We start from the raw sequence: 19868 nt of genomic DNA, 5'->3' as shown, positions 1-19868 counted from the left end.
AGGCGAGAACGTTCCAGCACAGGATACTTCCACCATGTCATCCAGACTAGCTGTTCCCGCACGACCCCCCTTCAGGAGCCATTGGCCTCACTCCCCAAGAGACTCCCTGCTCTCAATGTCCCCAGGCCGTCCTTCTTCCTCCCCAAGGGCGGCTCCACATATCCCCTGCCCAGAAATAGCCCCCAAACCAGCCCCCAAACAGGAGAGCAAGAAGCCAGCAGAGCTTCGTGACACAAACATGCATTCGTTTTATTCACAAAACAGCCTGGTTTCCTAAAACAATACAAACAGCATGTTCATCAGCAGGAAGCTGGCCATGGGCAAGGGGGCCCAGGCCGCAGGGGCCCCCCCACCCTGGGCACCCACACCCACTGGCCGGGGGCCACGCAAAAAAGCCCTTTCTTCTGTTGCCATCAGCAAGGCCAGAAAAAAAGGACTTATTTTCTCTAAGGGAAGTAGCCAGGATCGGAAACATCGAGACACGGGCTCCCCAGATCTCAATGGATAAAGGAACAGAATTTTCATTTTTGCAAAATCATCATTGTCGGGGTGGGGGATCCCGTTCCGGGGACCGCAAGTGCAGTGCAGGCGGCCGGACCGGCCGGGGTGGGGGTGGGGGGCAGGCTGCTCCCTCCCCCTGTGAGCTCCTGGCAGCGGCCCTGCACGCGTGGATGGACACAGAGGGGCTTCGACGCAGCCATCAACATTCTCTTTATAAATGTGAGTGGATTCTCCAGGCAAACTATGCACTATTTCATGGTCGGAAAGAATCAAAGGAAGTTTAAATGAGGGTGGAGTTAAACTGTGCTAAATTACAGTAGTGCTTATTAGTAACTAGATTTCAAAAGGTTACAGAAAATTTACATTCTCTACACAAAAACTGCATCTCCTGCACAGACAACATCGACATCGACACAGGAAGGAAACTGATTGTCCATTCTTTGCCCAGGAAGTCTCAGTACTTTATAGATTCGTCTCTACCTCTGTTTTTGCTGTTGTTCTTCCGAAAAAGCAGTTAAAATTTTTTTCTTTTTCTTTTTATACTAGGGACGTGGAGATGTTAAAACGACAACAAAAAATATATATATAAAAACAGGAATGAAATCTGTGAGAGAATATTTTTGGTTCTAAAGACGGGTGCATCCGTTTGTCTTCGCCCGAATCCCTTGCTGGAGACCACACGAGCAGTGACATTGCACGGAGAGGGCAGCTTTGGGGTCCCGCCGGTCACTGAAACCACCGGAAGGCGGCTCCCGTCGGAAGCATCACCTTCTGGCGGGGGAGGGGGGGGGGCGGGAGACAAAAACAAGGAGAGAATTCAGTCAGGGTCCGGCGGGGCCTGGTGCAAAGATGCTCCCCGTGGATGGCCTCGTGGCAGAGGGATGGGCGTGGAGTCAAGGCAGCCACCCCGTGGAGTTCCTGCCATCCTGACCAGGCCAGAGAAGAAGCTTTGACCCGCTGGGCCGCTGGAGGGCCCAGAGCACTCTAAGGCCCCCTGAGCCACTGTGTCCAGGCACCCTCCTTCCAAACAGGAAGACCCATTTCCCTGGTCCAGAGGCCACAAGCACCAGGTGGCTGCAGTGCATCTGGGGGCCGTGTGCATGTTTCTGTTGAATGAACACGTGAGCGCATGCACTGGATGCGTATATGGATGTGTGCCTTGGGCTAGGCCACAACATGTCGTGTGTGTGTGTGTGTGTGTGTGTGTGTGTGTGTGTGTGTGGGTATAGGAAGGGTACTGGCTGTGTTAAGAGGCTCAGTCTGGAGTAAGCCTGGGTACTGGGCAGGAAGGGCTGCGTGTATGTGTCTGTGTCTACATGAGCTGAGAGCGGGTGCCTCTGTGTGCACATAGGTGTGTTCTCTGAGCAGGAGAGCAGATACAGGAGGCTTGGGGCTTGTGGTGGGGAGTAGCCATGGCTGGGAAGTCATTATTATTTTCCAACCACTCGAACATTTGCGTCCAGCCCACTCACAGAGAGGTGGGGCTGGGGCCGGGACAGCAGGCTGAAAAGATGCTTTTGTACCCAGGCCTGGCACCACAGCTAGGCTGCCACGGCTGGGGGCACAGGGACAAGCTCTGCCATGAGGGTGGAGAAAGAGCAGTATGGGAACCCTTCTGTCTGCTGTAAGCCTTCCTGTTCAGGCCACCTTGGCCTAGACCATGTGGCTATGTGGTGATTTTCCCAGAAAGCCAATCATCCCAGAGTGGACAGGCTTTTCCTATACCCCAAGATCACAGCCACCTCCTCACCTGAGGCCTATACGATCCCTGGCCATTACCTACGAGGCCAGATTGACCTTGGGGCCCCAAGAAATCCCAAATCTGTTATTAGATGTCTAGATGCAGGGCTCTTCCAGGCCTCAGGGCAGGACAGTGAGCACTGGGGGTGGCCTTAGGGGAAAAGGATGGACTCTGAAGGGGCGAGTTAAGTAAGGGGCTTACCCTTTAATGCCACATGGTTCAAAGGACAGAACTCCTCAAGCGGGACATGGGAGAGCCCCAGAATCTTAGAGCATAGATTGGAAGCTACAAGATACGTCTAAAGTCAGAAACTTAGGACCTATCTGGAAACCCCACTAGTGGCCCAAACCTCCAGGGAAGGGTTTAGAATCCCTGGGCCTGGTCGGAAATGCTCAGCCCCTGCCTGGAACTCCATGCTTGCCTTGCAAACTACAACCTAATGAGATCTCAGGAGGTGGCTCTGGGTGGTGAACTAGTGTGTAACCAGGAACCCTGGAGCCCCGGGATCAGCTGAGCAGCCCCCAGACACTGGCCCGAGTAGGAAAAGTAGGGTCGGGCGGGGTGGGAGTGGGTTTGGACTGCCAGCCAGACACAAAAGCCCACACACACACCTCCCTCTAAGGCGTTGTTACCTCCAGAGCAGCGGAAGGCTTCTTTTTGAGTTCCTCACATTTTCTGAATTTGCAAATCTGATGGCCAGTCTTTCGGTTCCTACAACTGCTGCACTGCTCGCAGTTGATGCGCCGCCGGCAGGGCGCGCACATGCCGCAGCGTTTCCGCTTCTTCTTGCCCGAGCTGATGGCCGAGGCCAGCTCTCCCTGCATAGGGTACTCGGCCAGGCCGGCCATGTGCAGCGCGCTCTCAGCCAGGAACACGCCCGCAGGGGTCATGATGAAGAGGCCTGGGTTGATGGGGAAGGCGCCCAGGTAGGGGAAGTCGGACTGCCCGTTGAGGGCCTCGGCACCCGCCACAGCCTCCATGTCGGGCAGGCCAGCGCCCGCCTCGCTCATCAGCGGCAGGTGCTCCTGCACCACGCGCTTCAGCATCTCCGTGGACTGCGCGAACTGCTGCAGCGTCAGCTGTCCCTCGGCTGCCAGCTCCGTGGCCCGCTCTGCCTTGCTCAGCAGGCTGGCCACAGCACCACTTTTGTGCTTTGAGGTAGGGTTGCTTTTGTCCGCGGCCATGGCCGCCGCCAGGTCGTGCCCATTGGCCAACAGGGAGGCGGCGGCGGCGGCGGCGGCGGCGGCCTTTTCGGCTGACTCGCTACCCATCATGCTGCCACCACCACTGCCCCCGCTGCCCCCAAAGGAAGAGTAGTGGGAGAGGGGGCGGGAGCGGCGCAGGCTCTTGTTGAGGGGTTCGCTGATGATGCCGCTCTTGTTCCGACGCTCGGGGGGCGGCGCGTCATCTGCCACCGAGGCTGGCGCGGCAGTGGCTACTGCCGTGCTCTTGTCGGCTACTCCTGCCTTGGGGCCGCTGCCACCAGTGTTGCCGCTGCTACTGCCACCACTGTCCTGGGGGCTACTGCCGAGGCTCGACATGGTGGGGCCAAGGCCCAGAGCCCACTGCTGGGGGCGGGGTGGGAGGGCTGCCGATTCCGGGGAGGTCCACAGACGAGCACTGCGCGGCTGCCCACGACAGAGATGCCTGGTGGGCCCCGCTGCTCAGGGCAGGCACATGGTCAGGTGTCCACCTGGAAGGGTCTTCACTCTGTTGGTACAAGAGAGTAGAGGGTCAGGGCGGTGGAAACATCTCCTTTCCTGACCTCACCATCACTCCCAACAACCCTATCACCATTGTTACAGCCGCAAGCCCTGCGGGGCATTTATTAAGTGCCAGGTCCAACATGGTCAAGTACTTTTTAGGTGTACTACTTTTTTTTTTAAGATTTTATTTATTTATTTCACAGAGAATACACAAGGGGAGCGGCAGAGGGAGAGGGAGAAGCAGGTTCCCCACTAAGTTGGAAGCTTGACACAGGGCTCAATGTTACAAGCCTGGGATCGTGACCTGAGCTGAAGGCAGCCGCTCAACTGACTGAGCTACCCAGGTGCCCCTGGGTGTATACTTTTTAAAAAAACATTCTATTTATTTTAGAGAGTGAGGGAGACAGAGAACAGAGCAAGCGCAAGCGGGGAGGGGAGCAGAAAGAGAGGGACAAGCAGACTCTGCAACTCAGCACAAGCCTGATGCAGGGGCTCAACCCCACAACCCCAAGATCATGACCTGAGCCTAAATCAAGAGTTGAATACTTAAGCGACTGAGCCCCTATTTGTACTATTTCAGTTAAGACGCACAAGCACCCTTTGAAGTAGTGGCTCATAATCCTCATTTTATAGAGGAGGAATTCAAGATTTAGAAGAATTGACCACAGCTACTGAGTGTCATGGCAGAGGCTCAGCCTGGGTCTGTACAGCTCAGGTGTCTGGCCAGTCCTTCCGGGGCTGGGAGTAGAAAGCACTGGAGTTGTTTATTAACCTCAGAGGGTTATAGAGTCATCTTCTGCTTCCTAATCTTCTTTCTCTGACCCATCTACAAAAGGGTTTGGAACAGCCTCTGAAAAGCTTGAAGGTGTAGACCAGAAGTCTGAGAAGTTGGGGTGCCCAGGTGGCTCAGTTGGGGCATCCAATTCAATTTTGGCTCAGGTCAAGATCTCAAGATCATGGGATCCAGCCCTGTATTGGGCTCCTCGCTCAGCAGGGAGTCTGCTCGAGTTTCTATCCCTCTGCTTGTGCTCCGGTGTGCATGCTCTCTCTAAATAAATAAATCTTAAAAAAAAAAAAAAAAAAAAAAAAAGTCTGGGAAGCTGCTCCCAGACTCTCATTTGGCAATTCATAATACATATGGATTATCTCAAGGCTCTGACAAGTCCTGCAGGGAAAGGAAACTGACTTCAGAGGTTGCCAAATAGAGCACAGAATCCTTATTTCAAGGCGCATGTATCCTGCTAGAGGGCAAACAGCACGTGCCAGAGGATAAGGCTTCTCCTGCAAGAGTGGGGGGACACGCTGTGAACATATCAGCACATGCTTCCTCCTCACTCTCAAACCATAGTCATCATTACCTCAGATCCCACTCCTGTCTCTACTCAGGCCTCCCTGCTGTGCTCCAGCCTGGCTCCCAGATGGGTCTGGGATGAGGTCCCAGTGAGAGCCTTGAGCTGGGGAAGGCTGTGGGCAGAAGGGGCCTCGGCTAGGGCATGCTGGGACTGAGCGTGGGTGTGACCCTCCAGGACCAGAGCCTCTTCTTTGGCCACATCCATGTTTCTGAGGTGCCTCTTCCTAGGACAAGAGCCTGCTCTGCTCAGGCCCCAGGATTAAGGAGCAGCCAGGCTCCTTGGCCAGGATCTCTGGAAGGAATTGTGCGAAGGAGTGGAGTGGCTGTCTCATTAGCCCTGGCTCTCTAGCATCGCATCCCTGCCTGCCTGCTTGCCGTGGCCCAGCAACCCCCAGGAGAGGGATAGGAGGGGAGGGCCCAGCCTGAGCAGCTGGCGGCTCAAGGGGGAGGTGCACATCTGGCTAGGCCTGTCCCGCCCCAGGCTTGGGGGCGGCACACATGCATCTTTGTCCCCAGGCAACCTCACCATCCCCCAGTCACAGGACTCTGCCGGTCCTGGTCCCAGGAGGTCATCTAGTCCAACCTTCTGCACTTACATAGGGGGAAATTGAGGCCCTGAGCCGGCAGGGCTCCCTGCTCCAGGACTGCTAAGGAGTGGCCACAAGGCAGAGCGAGTGTAGGAAAGGGAATAGCCCTGTCTCTTGAGTGAGGCAAAAATGGCAGGCATCCACAGACAGCCAGGTGCTCCCTGCCTCTCCCCAGAGGGCAGCGGCCCACGTCCACTCTGCTTAGTGAAGGTAGATGGGTGGCAAGAGCTGGGAGAGCTGGCAGGTTCTAGCAGGACAAACCCAGGAGCGCCTGGCAGGGTGTTTAGGCTGGGCCGGGCTGGGGGTACCACAGAGGTCAGAGTTGTAAGAGGAAGGGGAGCTGGTAGGATGGCGGGGCTGTGTCCCACCTCTAAGGGCTAAGCCCAGGGTGGCTCTCAGGCCCTCCCTCAGAAATCAGTGGGCATCCAGGCATCAGCAACCCTGGCTCGGCGTTGAGGACTAGGGCCAGAGACCGTCACCCCAGGTTAACTGCCACTGCCCATCTGAGCTCAACTACCCCACCCCAGAGCACATAGTGCCCGGTAGGCCTGGACATGGTGTGGGGAGAAAAGAGAAGGCAGGAGCCCTTGGGCTGCAGAGGCAGGGGAGAGGTGGGGAGGGGAGCGGCTTGCACCCTAGCCCCCCCCCTGTGTCCCCGCCTCTGCGGCCTGCTGGCTGGTGGCAGGAATCGATAGCTACATTAACGCTGCTCCTGCACCCCCCCGCCCCCCCAGCTCCAGGATCTGGCTCTGTGTGCAGGGCGGCAGGTCAATTAGAAGTCAGCGCTCTCCAACACGGGCCTGCGTTCAGGGCTGGTGCTCTGGCTGACTCTCTCTGCTTTTGTCTCCATCCTGAGTCCCGTGGTAGGGACTAAACCTCATGCTCTGTTCATGTCTGGCCCCTTCCTTGCATCTCTCTGATCTTTCATCTTTCTGTTCTTCCTCAGGGACTACCCTCTCTCCCAACCCCCCAGGTCCTGGGACATACTGGGCCGTGGAGCAGAAGACGTGATATGTCATCAAACAGGTGCTGCGGGCAGAACGCTATTTCGTCAGCCACAGAAACTGAAGGTGGGGAGTACACAAGGGGGGACTGGCACCCAGGTAACTCCTCAGACCCCAGAGTGTGCAGATACTCACATCTAGTTAGTCTGCGAGGCCTAGTCTCTAAGCCAATTCCAAATCTGCCCCTAAACCTGACTCATCTCCTTTAGACCCTGAGAAAAGGTGATGCCCTGGTCCCAGAGGACCACTGACCACAGGACTTGTCTGCCCTCCTCATAGTAGGGGAGACATAAGACCTTCTCCCAGGCCCCTGCCCTCCACTGCAAGGCACACAGCAACCCCCTCCCAGGCCAGAAAAAGGCCTGGCAGTGCCCAGGCAGCAGGGGAGGAGCTGGGGCTGCGTTGAAGCGGAGCGGGAATGAGCGGGAGGGAAAGCTGGCGGGCAGGCGGGCGGCGGCGGGCGCATCCATCATCGGCCCTGCCAGGAACGCATCCAGCCCCCAAAAAGAAATACTGCGCCTGAGGAGGGACAACAAAGGGCTCCGTTTCATCAGCAATGCGGAGCCAGCGCCCCGCCGCCCCGCCAGCCGCGGTCAGCCCACAAAGGACCCCTTTGTCCATGCAGGAGCCGGGCGGCCGGGAGCTGGGACCATGGGCTGACGGGCGGGGACAGAGCCCAGAGGGAGGGAGTGTGGGGGGAACCAGTCATGGGGAGCTGGGGGGCAGAGAGGGGCAAGGGGGCAGAACAGAGACAGGTGGTGCAGAGAGAAGATTGAGACACAGAACCCAGGGGGCAGGTCAGAGAAAGAGGGGTTTGGAGAGGACAGGGCAAGGGGTCATGGTTGAGAAGAGAGCCTTATGGGAAGCCAATAATGAGGGACCGGGCTCGGAGAGATCGGAGGCTCCCAGCCCAGCCCAGACTTGAGGGTCCGACAGACATGGAAAGAGCCCTGAGGAAAATCCAAGACCTGGGGACCTGGGGACCAAGAGAAAGCAGCTGCACATGCCCACAGCTCTGAGAGGGAGGCAGGGGGTGGGTGGATCCCAGCCCAGTCTGGCCTACGGCCTGGGAAACATAGCTTGATAGGGATGAGGCTGAGAGTCACCAGGTTCTTGGCCTCAGGGCCTGGCCATGGGGCCCAAGCTCCTATGGGCTCTAGCTCACTGGCTAAGCTGGAAGTCAGAAAGTCAAAGCTGGAACCACTCTCCTGACACTGGGACCATGCGCTGCCTCCCAGGCTCTAGCCAGCCCCAGAAGACACAGACCCACCCCTCTCCAACCAGCTCCCAGCACCAAGTGACACTCAGTCCCCGCACTACCTAACCGTATCAGTTAGCATCTATTGAGCACCTACTGTATCAGGCCCCGTGCTCTCATGCTTTACCGGGAAATAGAGCCTAGTAAGCAGCTTCAGAGATGAGGAAATTGAGGCTGTTCAGACTGTCAGGCCAAGGTCATATGGCTGGTGCCCAGTCTGGTTCGAATTTGAACCCAGAGCCCAAATATTAGTCATCCTGCTGTGTGACACTTTTGCTCTGCCTGTGCAACTGACAAAGTAGTCCAGGGCAAGGTGACCCAGCTGTCCCCAGGCTGCCCCCACCCCCTGGGGTTGTTACCGTGCCTGTCACCTTTACGTGCATGGGGTGGGGGAGCGAGTTGTCACAGACCCCAGGGAGTGTCTTCACCCAGGGGGCTTGGAGATGCCCAGGCAGGAACCTGGAATGCTAGGCCAATGACATCATAATGCTAGCTGACAATGAGGTCATCAGAGGTAATGGTAATGCCCTCACTCAACCCTGAGCCCTTCCAGCTAGCCAGCAATGGAGGAAGGGGCCCAGGGGCAGGGATCGTGCTGTCTGCACATAGACATGCACACAGTCCCCCACCATTGACCCAACAACAGTCCCCTGCCTTGCGGTACTGGGGAGATCGTGCGGGAGAGGACTCCACGCCACCCTGGGGGAGTGCACAGGAGCTGGGCCAATGTGAAACGAGAGCAGGAAGGCGACCAAGTGGGGCACTGAGGGCCCTTCTAGAAGGAACTGCTAGACTGTGAGTGAGAGATGAGGCGAGGTTACCAAAGGGGCCATGAGCCTGAAACAGTTCTTAAGAAAAGGGGAAGAGGGGCGCCTGGCTGCCTCAGTCAGTAGAGCACGTGGTGGAGCATGCGACTCTTGATCTTAGGGTCGTCAGCTTGAGCCCCACGCCATGGGGAGAATTTAATTTTAAAAAAATGGGGAAGAGGGTGTGAGGTGCGGTTGTGAGGTTGGCAGGGTCCCAAATGGGCAGGGCACTGAGGCCAAGAGTAGGATTTTTTAAAACAGCTTTACTGAGGCATAGTTTACACATTATAAACTTTACCCATTTATAAGAGTACAATTCAATGATTTTTAGTAAGTTTACAGAGTTGTGCCATGCCACCCCACTTCCAACGGCTGAATCTGACCAAGGCACCATCCCTCTCTCGCTCCTTTGCTGGCTAGATCAAACTTCCAGCCATCCTTCCTATTGAGGGAGGGTTTCCTGGAGGAGGCTGCATTCCAGCAGGGCCTTCAGGACCCAGAGACATGGGCCCAGCATTCCACCATCATCTGGGCAGGACTTGCACACTCTTGACCTCTTCACACTCTTTTCCACACTTCCACTTGCACTCTTGACATCTCTGGGGTAGCCTTGTTATGCTCCTCCACCCACTTCGGGCCTCTTGGCCTCCAAGGGAGGTAACATGGACAGACAAGAGTAATGGTGGGCAAGCCAGTGGTGGCGAAAAGACCACAGGCTGTGGTGGCTGAACTGCGCTGTGGCTGAGCACACGGGGCAGGGGTGGGGGCATTGTCTCTGATTTCCATGATTCAGCCTAGGGAGTTTCCAGAAGGAAAAAAAGCTCTACTCAAGCCCAAGGCAATGCACATAGAGACACTGGTCTTGGAAGCTGGAAAAACGCAGCCCTGGCCCGAGCACACACACAGCACACAGCACACATCCAGCTACAGATGGACACACATACAAGCACAGTGACCACTGCTAGCACCCAGCAGAATGCCTGGGGCCGGAAAGGCCCTTAGGACCACTAGAACCTCCCCAAGACTAACACCCCGAGACAAACTACCAAAGACAGAAGAGGGGACTAGAGTCCTGTTTCCCTGACTCCATACCCTTTTTCCTCTTGGACCCCTCCACCTACAGCAAGCACAGCCCGTAGCCCGAAAAATGAAATAGGCTGAAGAAAACCGCAGGAGTCCATGAGGCTCTATTCTCTCTTGCAGACCTCAGACTTAAAAAACAGGTGGAGGACAGGATCAGCCCATTTCATGGAAGGGAACACTGAGGCCCCAAGCAGGAGGTATGCCCTGACCTGGGGCTCTGGGGAGTGATCTGGGACCCCTCTATAAAGACAGAGGCTTCCTCGCCAAGCACCTCCTTCAGGCCAGATGTCCTCCTTCAAAGAAGAGTCCAAGGATCAGGAGGTCCCTTCCTCTCTGTGTGACCTTGGCATATGGCCTCTGAGTCGGTTTCTCTGTCTGTAACACGGAACCAGGAGGATAATAATTATGTTAAAAATGGAGGACGTCCTGTGTGCCAGACGCTACATACATGCCTTGTCTCACTGCCTCTTCCTACACACCTTCTGAAAGAAGAGGATTATTGGCCCATTTAGAACAAACAATTTGATAAGCAGGTTTGACCCAGAGAAAACTGATGCCCTTTCCATTTGGGATCCTCTGGATTTAGACTAACATTTCCCAAAGTAACGTCTGAGCTGACATCAACCTGGGATCAGAGCCTACACACTTACTTAGGACCTCTCTCCCAGTGGACAATGGATAGAGGTGAGCTTAGAGATAACTGGGCCAAGAAGTTAGAGGAGGGGCATCTGTCCTTTTAGGGCTTGTGCGTGGGGAGCAAGGGTGTTAACAGAACCATCAGGGTACTAGAATCCTAAAATCTAGGTTTGTGGCTCCATCCTGTCTCTTCCTGTTGATTTGACTGAGCCTTTCCCCTACAGTGAGCCTCAGTTTCTTATTTGTAAAATGGAGATAGTTCTTACTCATCACCCCAAACTCTAAGAGTCATGATCCCTGAGAGGTCCGTGAGGAAAAAGGTCAAGAGACACACAAAAAAAGGGCTCTAGATAGTGACTCCCTCCCAGCCTCCAAATCCCAGAAGACCTGAATCTGCCCATGGTGTGATCTGCGAAGATAGAAACTGAAGTCTGGAGAGAAGGTGGAGACCAAACCCCACATGGGAAGCTTATGGGGAGAGGGGATCTAGCTCCTTCCCAATCCTATCTCCCCAGAGGACATGGTAATAGCAGACCCTAGTAACGCCTTCTCACTCTCCCAGGTATTGTGCTAAGCATCTTACATGCATTTTCTCATGGAGTTTTTTCTGTAATTCTTTAACTAGTATTATCAACCATTTACAGGTAAGGCCACTGAGACTCGGGGAAGTCAAGTCACCTCCCTCAGGTCACAAGACCAATAAGCAACAGAGCCAGGATTTGAAAACAGGTCTGTGGGACTCCAAAGCCTGGCTCTCCCAACACTGGCCAAGGGCTCCAAGGGCCAAGGAAGGAGGGATTATAGCAGCAGGACGAGGTCCAGTCCAGCCCAGCCTAGGGGAGCCCTCTAAGTTTCCCAAGCATCCTGGGTGGGGGGGCAGCTCTCAGGCTCTGGGCAAAACACGTGAAGGCGCTGTTGCAGAGGACTCTGCAGCTGTACCCTGAGGCCCAGGAAAAGACAGGGGAAGGGGCTGCGGGTGGGCCGGACGGGCCAGGCTGGGCCAGAGCTCCGGGCATTCCGGCGGCCTCCGCAGGAAGCAGAATGGGACGGAAACCGGCTCCTGCCTCCTCCCCCAGAATCCTGTGGGCAGCCCAGCCAGGCCGCACAGAGGCCGTCTTTGTGCCTGCCCCAACCCGCCACCCGCGGCTGGCCCAGGGTTTTGAGTTTCCTGGGGGGTGGGGGCCCTGTCACTGCTAAACCTCCAGCTACCTCCTCCTCTCGAGGGTGGTCACAGCAGTCCACAGCTGGTGAAGGAAGTGTGTGGACGGCCAGGGCTACCCCAGAGACTCTGGGGGGCCTGCAGTCTGCCCACATCTCATACCCCCAACGTTTATATGCCCTAACTGGGGGGCTGGCAGTAGGCAAGGACCCAGAGAGAACCTGAGAAGGCCATCCCCCCTGAGCCTGCCCTCCCTGCCAGAAGCCACAAGTCCCACCCCAATGTACCGGAATCCCCCCATCTCACTCCATCTTGGTGTTACTTGGTCCAGGTTGACGTTCATAAAGAGGCTGGCCAGGATGGTGGGACAGTCTGTCTGTCAAGCACCATTTCCCACTCTCCAGGGGCTCCCTGGACACACAGAACACATCCAGGGGGAGGCCTCAAGCCCACTTCAGCATTTCAGGGACAGAAGCCTCTTGGGTGGTATAAATGTGCTCAAGGAACACTGGACCCCAGGGAGTGAGCTCTGGCTGGAGTGCATATAGCGAGGAGCAGCACTACAGACCAGTGTATCTGCCTACGTCCACCGAGAAGGTGTGTCAGATTCCAGACATGCTGTGTGTGTGTGTGTGTGTGTGTGTGTGTGTGTGTCTTGGGGCCGGAGCTGTGGGTGTGCCGAGGGGTATGTGCACAGCCTCAGATGTCACCCTGTGGGTCTGAATGCTGGTGTATACACAGGGCTTATATACCAGTGTAGGTAAAGGTCTCTGTGTGACCTCCTTGTGTGTACAAATGGAGCGTATGCTATCTGTACCCCTGGATGTAAGCATGAGTGTCAAGCACACCATGCTTGAGTGTGCTTGTGTGTACAGTACAGTGGTTTACAGGAGGCTGGCTGATGTGTGTGGGTTCTTCTGGTCTGTGAGTGTTGATACATCATTACCATGTGTATACCAGTGTGTGCGTGTGTGTCTGTGCGTGCATGTGCACACACTGTCAGCTGTATCGGGGCTTCTGAGATGTGAGTGAAGAGACCAACTGGGATGTGGACGGTGCAGACAGGAACTGATGCCAGGTGCTGGGGCCCCTATGGAAACAGGAAGCTGCCCACAGGTGTGCTTGGGCTGTGGTGGGGGCTGGGCTCCACCCATGTTCAATTTGTACCCCTGAGAAACCAACCCAGGCCTCTACTAGCCCAAAGCCGGTCCCAGCCAGAGAGAGGCACCTTCCCTGCCTACCTCAAGACCTAACAACTCTGACCAGCGTCTACCCGCCTGCCTGGCCTGAGCATGGAAAAAACTGGAAAACAAAAGCCCCCAGACCGCAGGCCCTCCCTGCAGAGGCGTGGGGGAGGCAGGCAAGAGGCAGGAGGCTGAGGAGGAAGGAGGGAGGTGTCGCCGCAGCCCCGGAACACAAAAATAATGAGGCGAGAGGGGCCATGGGGCCTAGCCGGCTGGTTCCGGAGTCGCTATCTGACCTTGACAGATGCCACAGCTGGGCGCCTGGAGAGGAGCCGCCACAGTGCAGAACACCCCCCACCCCCGCCACCTCCCCCAGGCCAGGTCGATGGATGTCCAGGCAGGCCCCAGCCACAGGCAGCCACCCCACCAGGTGGAAGAAGGGAGTGCGTCCCAGTTGGGGGGGTAGGGGGAGGGTATGAAGCAAGGCAGTGGGGGCAGGGCACTGCAGGGCCCAGGAGGCAGCAATGTGGTCTCCTGAGGGCACCCTGGCCCTCAGGTATGGTTCTGTGTGGAGAAACACAGAGCATGCTATTATTGTGCCTGTGTCGCTGTGAGCCTGAGTGTGTGTGGGGACGGGAAGCAGAGTGTGGCTGTGTGACAGAGACAAAGATCATATTTGTGTGTGTCCTTAGGGTCACACAAGGCTGGAGAGTCCAGCTAATGTCCCTGAAGTAGGTGTGGCCACATCACTCAGGGGTGGGCACTGATCACTCCCCTGCTCCCGCCCCCCTTCCAGAGCCACAGCTGTCCTGGAGGGTGCAAGCCACGCTGGGGCCAAAAGAGGGAAGGAGGACAAAGAGAGCCACAGCCCCCCCCCTCCCCATATCAGGCTCTGTCATGTGCAGTTGGAGCAGGGATGCCCCTGCAGCCCTTCCTGGTCTACTCCCTCCTTTACTGTGGTGGTGGTCCCAGGCCTTGGTGGTGGACCCCAGGCTGAGCACCAGGACTCCGGGGACACCAGTGAGGGGCCGGGTGTGAGCTGCAGGAGGGGATGCTGGGCTGGAGGCGGATTAACAATTCCGAGCACTGGCTGCATAATTAAAAAATCATTACAGGCGGGCGGGCAGAGTCGAGTGTGAGCTCACTCGCGCTCAGAGCAGGCGGGGACACTGCCATGGTGCTCCCCCTCCCACTGCTTCCCCGAGGAAAAATCCCACCTGCTAATATAATTATGGAAAAACACAAGCACAGAAATTTGGTTTCAGCAAACAACGTGCCCGAGTGCCCAAGGCCTGCCTGCCCCTGGGCTCCTGCGCAGGCAGGTCACTCGTGCCCATAGTTCGTGGCAGGCCGGCAGGCCCTGCTGGGTCCATACTCCAGATGCTGACCTCCGCCCTGTCCCGGCTCACAAGAGAGGGAGGCAGGGGCAGGGAGGGCCCAGTTCCTCAAACCCCCAATCCAGGAGAAAACGGGTCAGTTTATAAAGAGGGAAACTAAGGGCGAAGGACTGTGCAGAAGGGTCACCGCGCTGCCCGAGACAAAGCTGAGGAGGAGCGGCCGCTGTGGCTGTGCCCGTAGAACCCAACCCCTCGGGGCTCAGCACCCTCCACCCCGTCCCCGCCGCCCCCACCTCCCCGACCTCCCCAGCCGCTGCCACCAGCGCCTCTCTCTCTCTCTCTCTCTCTCTCTCTGACGCCACACGGGCCTGTCCAGCCAACCCTGCGCCCTAACGCCTCGCCCGGCCCAGCCGACCCGCCTGCACCCCACTGTGCGGGGCGCGGGGAGCCGCAGGTCCCAGCTCAGGGACGGGGCGTCCTGGGCTCGGCTGGGTTAAGCCAGACGAGCGGAGCTGGCTCCCGCCTCGAGAAACGCGGCCAGCGCTGGGGCACAGGCCCCAGAACGGCAGGAGCAGCCGCCATCACCTCGGGCCTGGCGCGGCGGCGGCGCGGGGAGGGAGCCGGGCCTAATTAGCCGGCCTGGGACCGGCGGCGGCGCGGGGGCGCGGGGGCGCGGGGGCGCGGGGGCGGCGGCGGCGGAGCCGTGTGGACGCGCCCGGGGCCCACCGGCCGAGGCGGGGCGGCGAGGCGGCGCGGAGCCGGGAGGACGCGGCGCCCTTGGCTGCTGTGGGACAGGCGGCCCGGGGAGGACCGGGCCAAGGAGATCCGCACCGAGCGGGCCTGCCTCCCCTCCTGCCTCGGTGCCACCAGGCGCGGCAATTAGAGGCTTTCAAAGTTTGTCCTTAATTGGTTTCATTTTTGCCTCATAAATGATTCATGGCCCCGGAGGTCTGCCAGGCGGGGTGGTGGGGGTGGGGGTGGGGAGTGGCAGGGGAAATTTGGGGAGGCTTTTGCCTGGAGCAGGCCCCCTACCTGAGGCTGCAGAGGGGATGACAGGGGCCGGGGAAGCCTTGGGCAGGTGGGATCCTCCAGCAAAAATAAAAACCCAGGCCCTCTCCTTGGGGCACTAATTAGAAACTGTAACTCCTCTGCAGACCAAGCTGTGTGTCCAGGCCCAGAGCCACTGCAGCTGCTGGGGCCCTGGAAGCATGAATAATAATGTAATAATAACACAATAACTGTGTCAACAATAATAATAACCATGGCAGAACACTTAAGGAGTTCTTACCAAGTTCTAGGCATGGAGCTTAGAACCTGAGCATTACTTCTTTTAACTACTCTCTCACCCCCAAGCACCACTAGGGAGAAGTACCAAGACCCCCATTTTACAGAAGAAGAAGAAACAGGCTTGGAGAAATTAAAGTCTAGATGTCAGACACTCCTCACCCCCACTTGCAGGAGGAGCACGGGGCTCAAGGCTGGATAGTGGGACCACTGCCTGCCGGGTGGGTCTGGAGCTGCAGGCCCCAGGGAGGTCAGAGAAAGTACTGAGGCCTGCAGAAAGAGGGCAGGAGGCATCAGCAGCCCCACACCCACCTGGGCCAGGTGGGCCCTGCCCCTCAAAAGGCTGTGTTGGCCTTGGCTGAACATCCTCAAAGGCCCATAACTGGTCTATCTGTAAAATAGGAAAATAGGAGCTCTCTGACCCTTGTTCTAGTGCTACCTCTGTAACAGGCATGGTGGGAAACACCGATGCCATGGACCCCACCCTCAGGGAGCTTCCAGTCTAGAGGATAAATGGACAGACACACACAGAAGGGTTTAACAGTTTGTGCAGAGAACCCTGAGTAGTCAGCCAATGGCCTAATGTGCTGGAGGGCAGTACCACAGAGCTTCTTGCAGGGAAGGTGGGCAGAAAAAGGTTCTCCCTTCTGATCCTATACCCAGCTTACACAGGAGGCTCAGGGAATGGGCATGGCCTGCTTAAACCCTAGCCTAGAGTCAGACCTGGAGGAAATTCAGAACTACAGACCACATCAGAGTGATGTGGGATGCAAAGTGCCCAGCTTCTCCTGAGCACAATTGTAACTTTTATTCTAAAATCTAGAGGCTAGGCCTACACAATTAACTGCAGGGCTCCACTTGGACCCTGGGGACGTCCTGAGGGAATGTGTTAAACCAGTCTGGGAGTGAATGCCGGGAATGACTCCCCCTAGAGGGCCCCAGGGCTCTGGGCCGCTAGCTGTTGGCTCTTTGGTGCCTCGAAAGTATCACCTCCTCAGGTGGCCTCTAGCTCCCCTGCCCCCAAACACATGCACCAGATTCCCCTCCAAAAGCTTACTGGCCTTCGGAGGCCCTGGTCCCAGCACAGTCCTATTTGCTCCCTATTCTCCCACCCAGCCTGGTTACAAAGGACAGACACTTTAAGTGACTACACCTCCATGTACCTCACCACAGCCCTCCGAGTGGTTTGTGATCATCCCCATTGTCCAGATGAGGAAAACGTCTCACAAAAGCTAAGGAACCTCTCCAAGGCCACACAGCTTGGAGGAACCCGGGTCCAAACCTCTTGAAAGTCCATGTTCCTCACCTTGCTGGCCTCCTGCAGGTCAGCATCCTCAACCTGTCCTATGGGATCATGGGGCTTCCAGCCTCCTATTTTATAGATGGCCACCTCTTGCCCCAGCCCTGACCCTTCCTCAGTGTGGACAAAGCCTGTACAGAGCCCACACTCCTCTAGACACAAGAACTTGGTCAGGCTGTTGTGGTCAGGGGCCCTGCCAGGAGGTCTTAGGAATGGGGTCCCCTCTGTACCCAAGAGAGCCCTGGTCCATGGGGCATCCTGTCTCAGCCAATTGGGTATTCTTGAGGATTAGGCAGGGTGATGGAGGAAGCCCCTCCGTGAATACAGGGCAACACAAATGTCTGATGGTAAGGCTGGGGGAGAAGGCACAATGGTGCCAGGGGTGGGCTACTGGCCATGTTCTCTGGCCCTCTCTTTAGGGAACAGAGTCAACTTTAAGGTCCCTATCACCCACACTTGGGACGGGGCTGCCTGTGGGAACATTCCTCCCCTAGGAAGAAGCCTAAGCTTTATACACCCCCTATACTATCCTGCTGGGGGACAAAGCTGAAGAGGTAGGCAAGTCAATATCCTCTCCGGGCCTCAGTTGCTTCATCTGCACAATGGACATTATCCATAATGTCCCTTGAACCCTTTGGGTATAGATTTAAGGTTTTGAGAAAAGGATTTGTAAGAAGTGGACAAAACATTCAGCTGTCTATGCTAGCTGTGGGCACTTGACCCACTGGAGTTAGTATACAGAAGCTTGACAACGGCTTGTTGAACATGCTAACAAGTGGCTCAGTTCTCAGGATGCCCAAGTCCATCCAGAAGGCCTAGTCAAACATATTCCAGGTGCCTCCTCTGAGGCAGGATCCTAGTCTGCCTCTTCCTCCTCACTGTGCTTCTGCTTGCACCAGGACTGCCCAACCAGGTTGCTGAGGTCCCTCTCCCCAGCCTGCCCAGGAAGCTGTCTCAGGAGGGTCAGCACTGATGTCCTTAGGACTGGCTGGGCGTGGAGACTGCCACCTCCGGAACCACCAATTAATTAACTTTTTCAAATTAATTTCCCAAGCAAAATTCCATAATTACATCTATCTCCATCAACCTGAACTGGGCAGGCAAGAGGACCCCACAATAAGACTGAATGTGGGGTGAGGGATGACAACACCAGCCCCAGGACCACAGCAGGGAGGTCCTGGGAGTTGGGATTCACACCAGCAAAGCAATTGCCTGCTGTCCTTATGGATGCTGTCTGGAAGAGGAGGGAGCTGAGAAGCTAGAGGGCACCGCTCCCCCACCCCCAGCCCTGAGTCAGGAGGTGGAGGGGCTCAGGAAGACTCACGCCTGCCCAACTCATCCTGCTGCCCCCATCACCCCACCCTGTGCCCCCAAACCACGGTGGGTCTTGGCAGGGCCCAGTAGCAGCACAGGCACTGCAAGGCTGAGAAGGCTGAGGCTGCGGCGTTCTAATTTCCCAAAGGGGCTGAGATTAATTAGCTCACACACAGGCGCAGAGAGGGAGAGGAGAATGGGAGCAGGGGCGGGTAGCATTAGGTGAAGAACTGGCTGGTGTTCCTCCCTGCCCGGGCAGGCAGGCAGGGAGGCAGGCGGGCAGGTGGGCAAGCGGCCTTGACAGCCTGGGTGCTCTGAAGGTCAGTGGCCAAGCTGGCTGAGCCAGCAGACTGGCGCTGTCTCCTTCCCAGAATCCCTGAGGACCAAAGTTGGGGGAAGAGCAACCAAGAGGACAGCTCCGGGTTTATGTGGGGTGACCCACTGTCACCACCATCACAGAGTCTGTGCCCGGTGCTCTGGCCACACTATCTTGTTTTATCCCTATGGTAGCCCCAAGAGGTAACCACCATAGTCCACCCATTTCACAGATGAGGACACTGAGGCTCAGAGCCTAGTGGGGCAGTTAAGCGTGGATGGTGAATGTGAGACTACAATCCAGGCTGGTCCAACTCTACAGCCTGCCCTGCTCCCCCTGGATCCCGTGGACCAATGTGAGGGCCACAGGAATCCTGTGCACGGGGGACCTGGGAACACCAGGTGAAGGCATGTGGATGTGTGTCTAATTCGCCCCTGCCCCAGAGAACATGCATGGCAGACTCTGGGTCCTTTCACAGATGCAGAAACTGAGACCAGGAAGGGAAAATGACTTGCCACACAGCTCAGGACCCTAAGCCTAGAGACTTTGCCCCTCCACTTGAGGCCAGCACCAACCCCCAGAACATAAACCTGACTCTGTGCCTTTTGAGCCCTGACCCAGGGCCACACCGTGCCTGGCCCTGTGTATAGAAGATATTTCCAGCTCAAGGGCACTTTCTCAATTACTCTGTGCAGGGCTCCCTAGAGGGGAAAGGAGCCCCCAGGAAGGTGGGTGGTTGGGGGATAAGGGAGGTATATGACCCTGACCAGACCCCCAAGTGGCTCTCATAAGCCTAGCAACTGAGTTTCCCAGAACTTATCTGCAAGGAGATACCCCAAGGGATATCAATATGCTCCCTGGTGCATCCCCCGACTTCCTATCCCATTCCCAGTGAATCACTCCCTCTGAAGAAGCCAAGGCCAACAGGGCTCACCCCTTCCCAGGCCTAAGGAGTTGGCAGTCCCAAGGGCCTCGGGTCCAAACCTGGGGAGAGCCCTGAGCTAGCAGAGGTCCCTAGGATGGTCAGGGGCCGGGCAGAGATGGGGAGGAGGCTGGCCCAACGGGGAACATAATTCATCATGCGTTTATGGAGGTGGGGGTAGGAGACCCCCTGCCCTGAAGTACAGGTTTGGGTCATGAAAGTGTCCAAGTGGGCTTTGGAATCAGGGTTCCTCTGCAGCCCCCAGCCTAGGTGACCTCAGAGAAGTTGCTTGACTTTGCTAAGCCCATTCCATGGTCTGTGAAATGCACACGAGGACAGTCCCACCCTCATCAGGGTCCTGCAGACCATGTAAGTTCTC

The 19868-nt window shown here is 56.8% G+C and overlaps 2 protein-coding genes across 9 annotated transcripts in view; one reads left to right on the top strand and one right to left on the bottom strand.

The window, feature by feature from the left end:
- Positions 1-19868, top strand: part of STING1 (stimulator of interferon response cGAMP interactor 1) — a 160236-nt gene that overhangs the window by 4715 nt on the left and 135653 nt on the right. The window lies entirely within an intron of this gene.
- The window catches only part of CXXC5 (CXXC finger protein 5), a 35514-nt gene continuing 15870 nt past the window's right edge, over positions 225-19868 (bottom strand). For 5 of the 8 annotated variants that reach the window (XM_077897457.1, XM_077897456.1, XM_077897449.1 and 2 more), the window contains exons 2-3: positions 2875-3952; positions 225-1272 (exon numbers count right to left, since the gene is read on the bottom strand). In XM_077897457.1, coding sequence (XP_077753583.1) covers positions 1228-1272; positions 2875-3783 — 954 coding nt within the window. In that variant the 5' untranslated portion in view covers positions 3784-3952 and the 3' untranslated portion in view covers positions 225-1227. Of the gene's footprint in view, positions 1273-2874; positions 3953-8245; positions 8478-8519; positions 8632-19868 lie in introns of those variants that run through there. The other 3 variants (XM_077897451.1, XM_077897452.1, XM_077897455.1) reach the window with 3 other exon arrangements.

The sequence above is a fragment of the Canis aureus genome, chromosome 5, assembly GCF_053574225.1.
Source record: "Canis aureus isolate CA01 chromosome 5, VMU_Caureus_v.1.0, whole genome shotgun sequence".
Lineage (NCBI taxonomy): Eukaryota > Metazoa > Chordata > Mammalia > Carnivora > Canidae > Canis > Canis aureus.
This window is presented reverse-complemented; position numbering and strand designations above follow the sequence as displayed.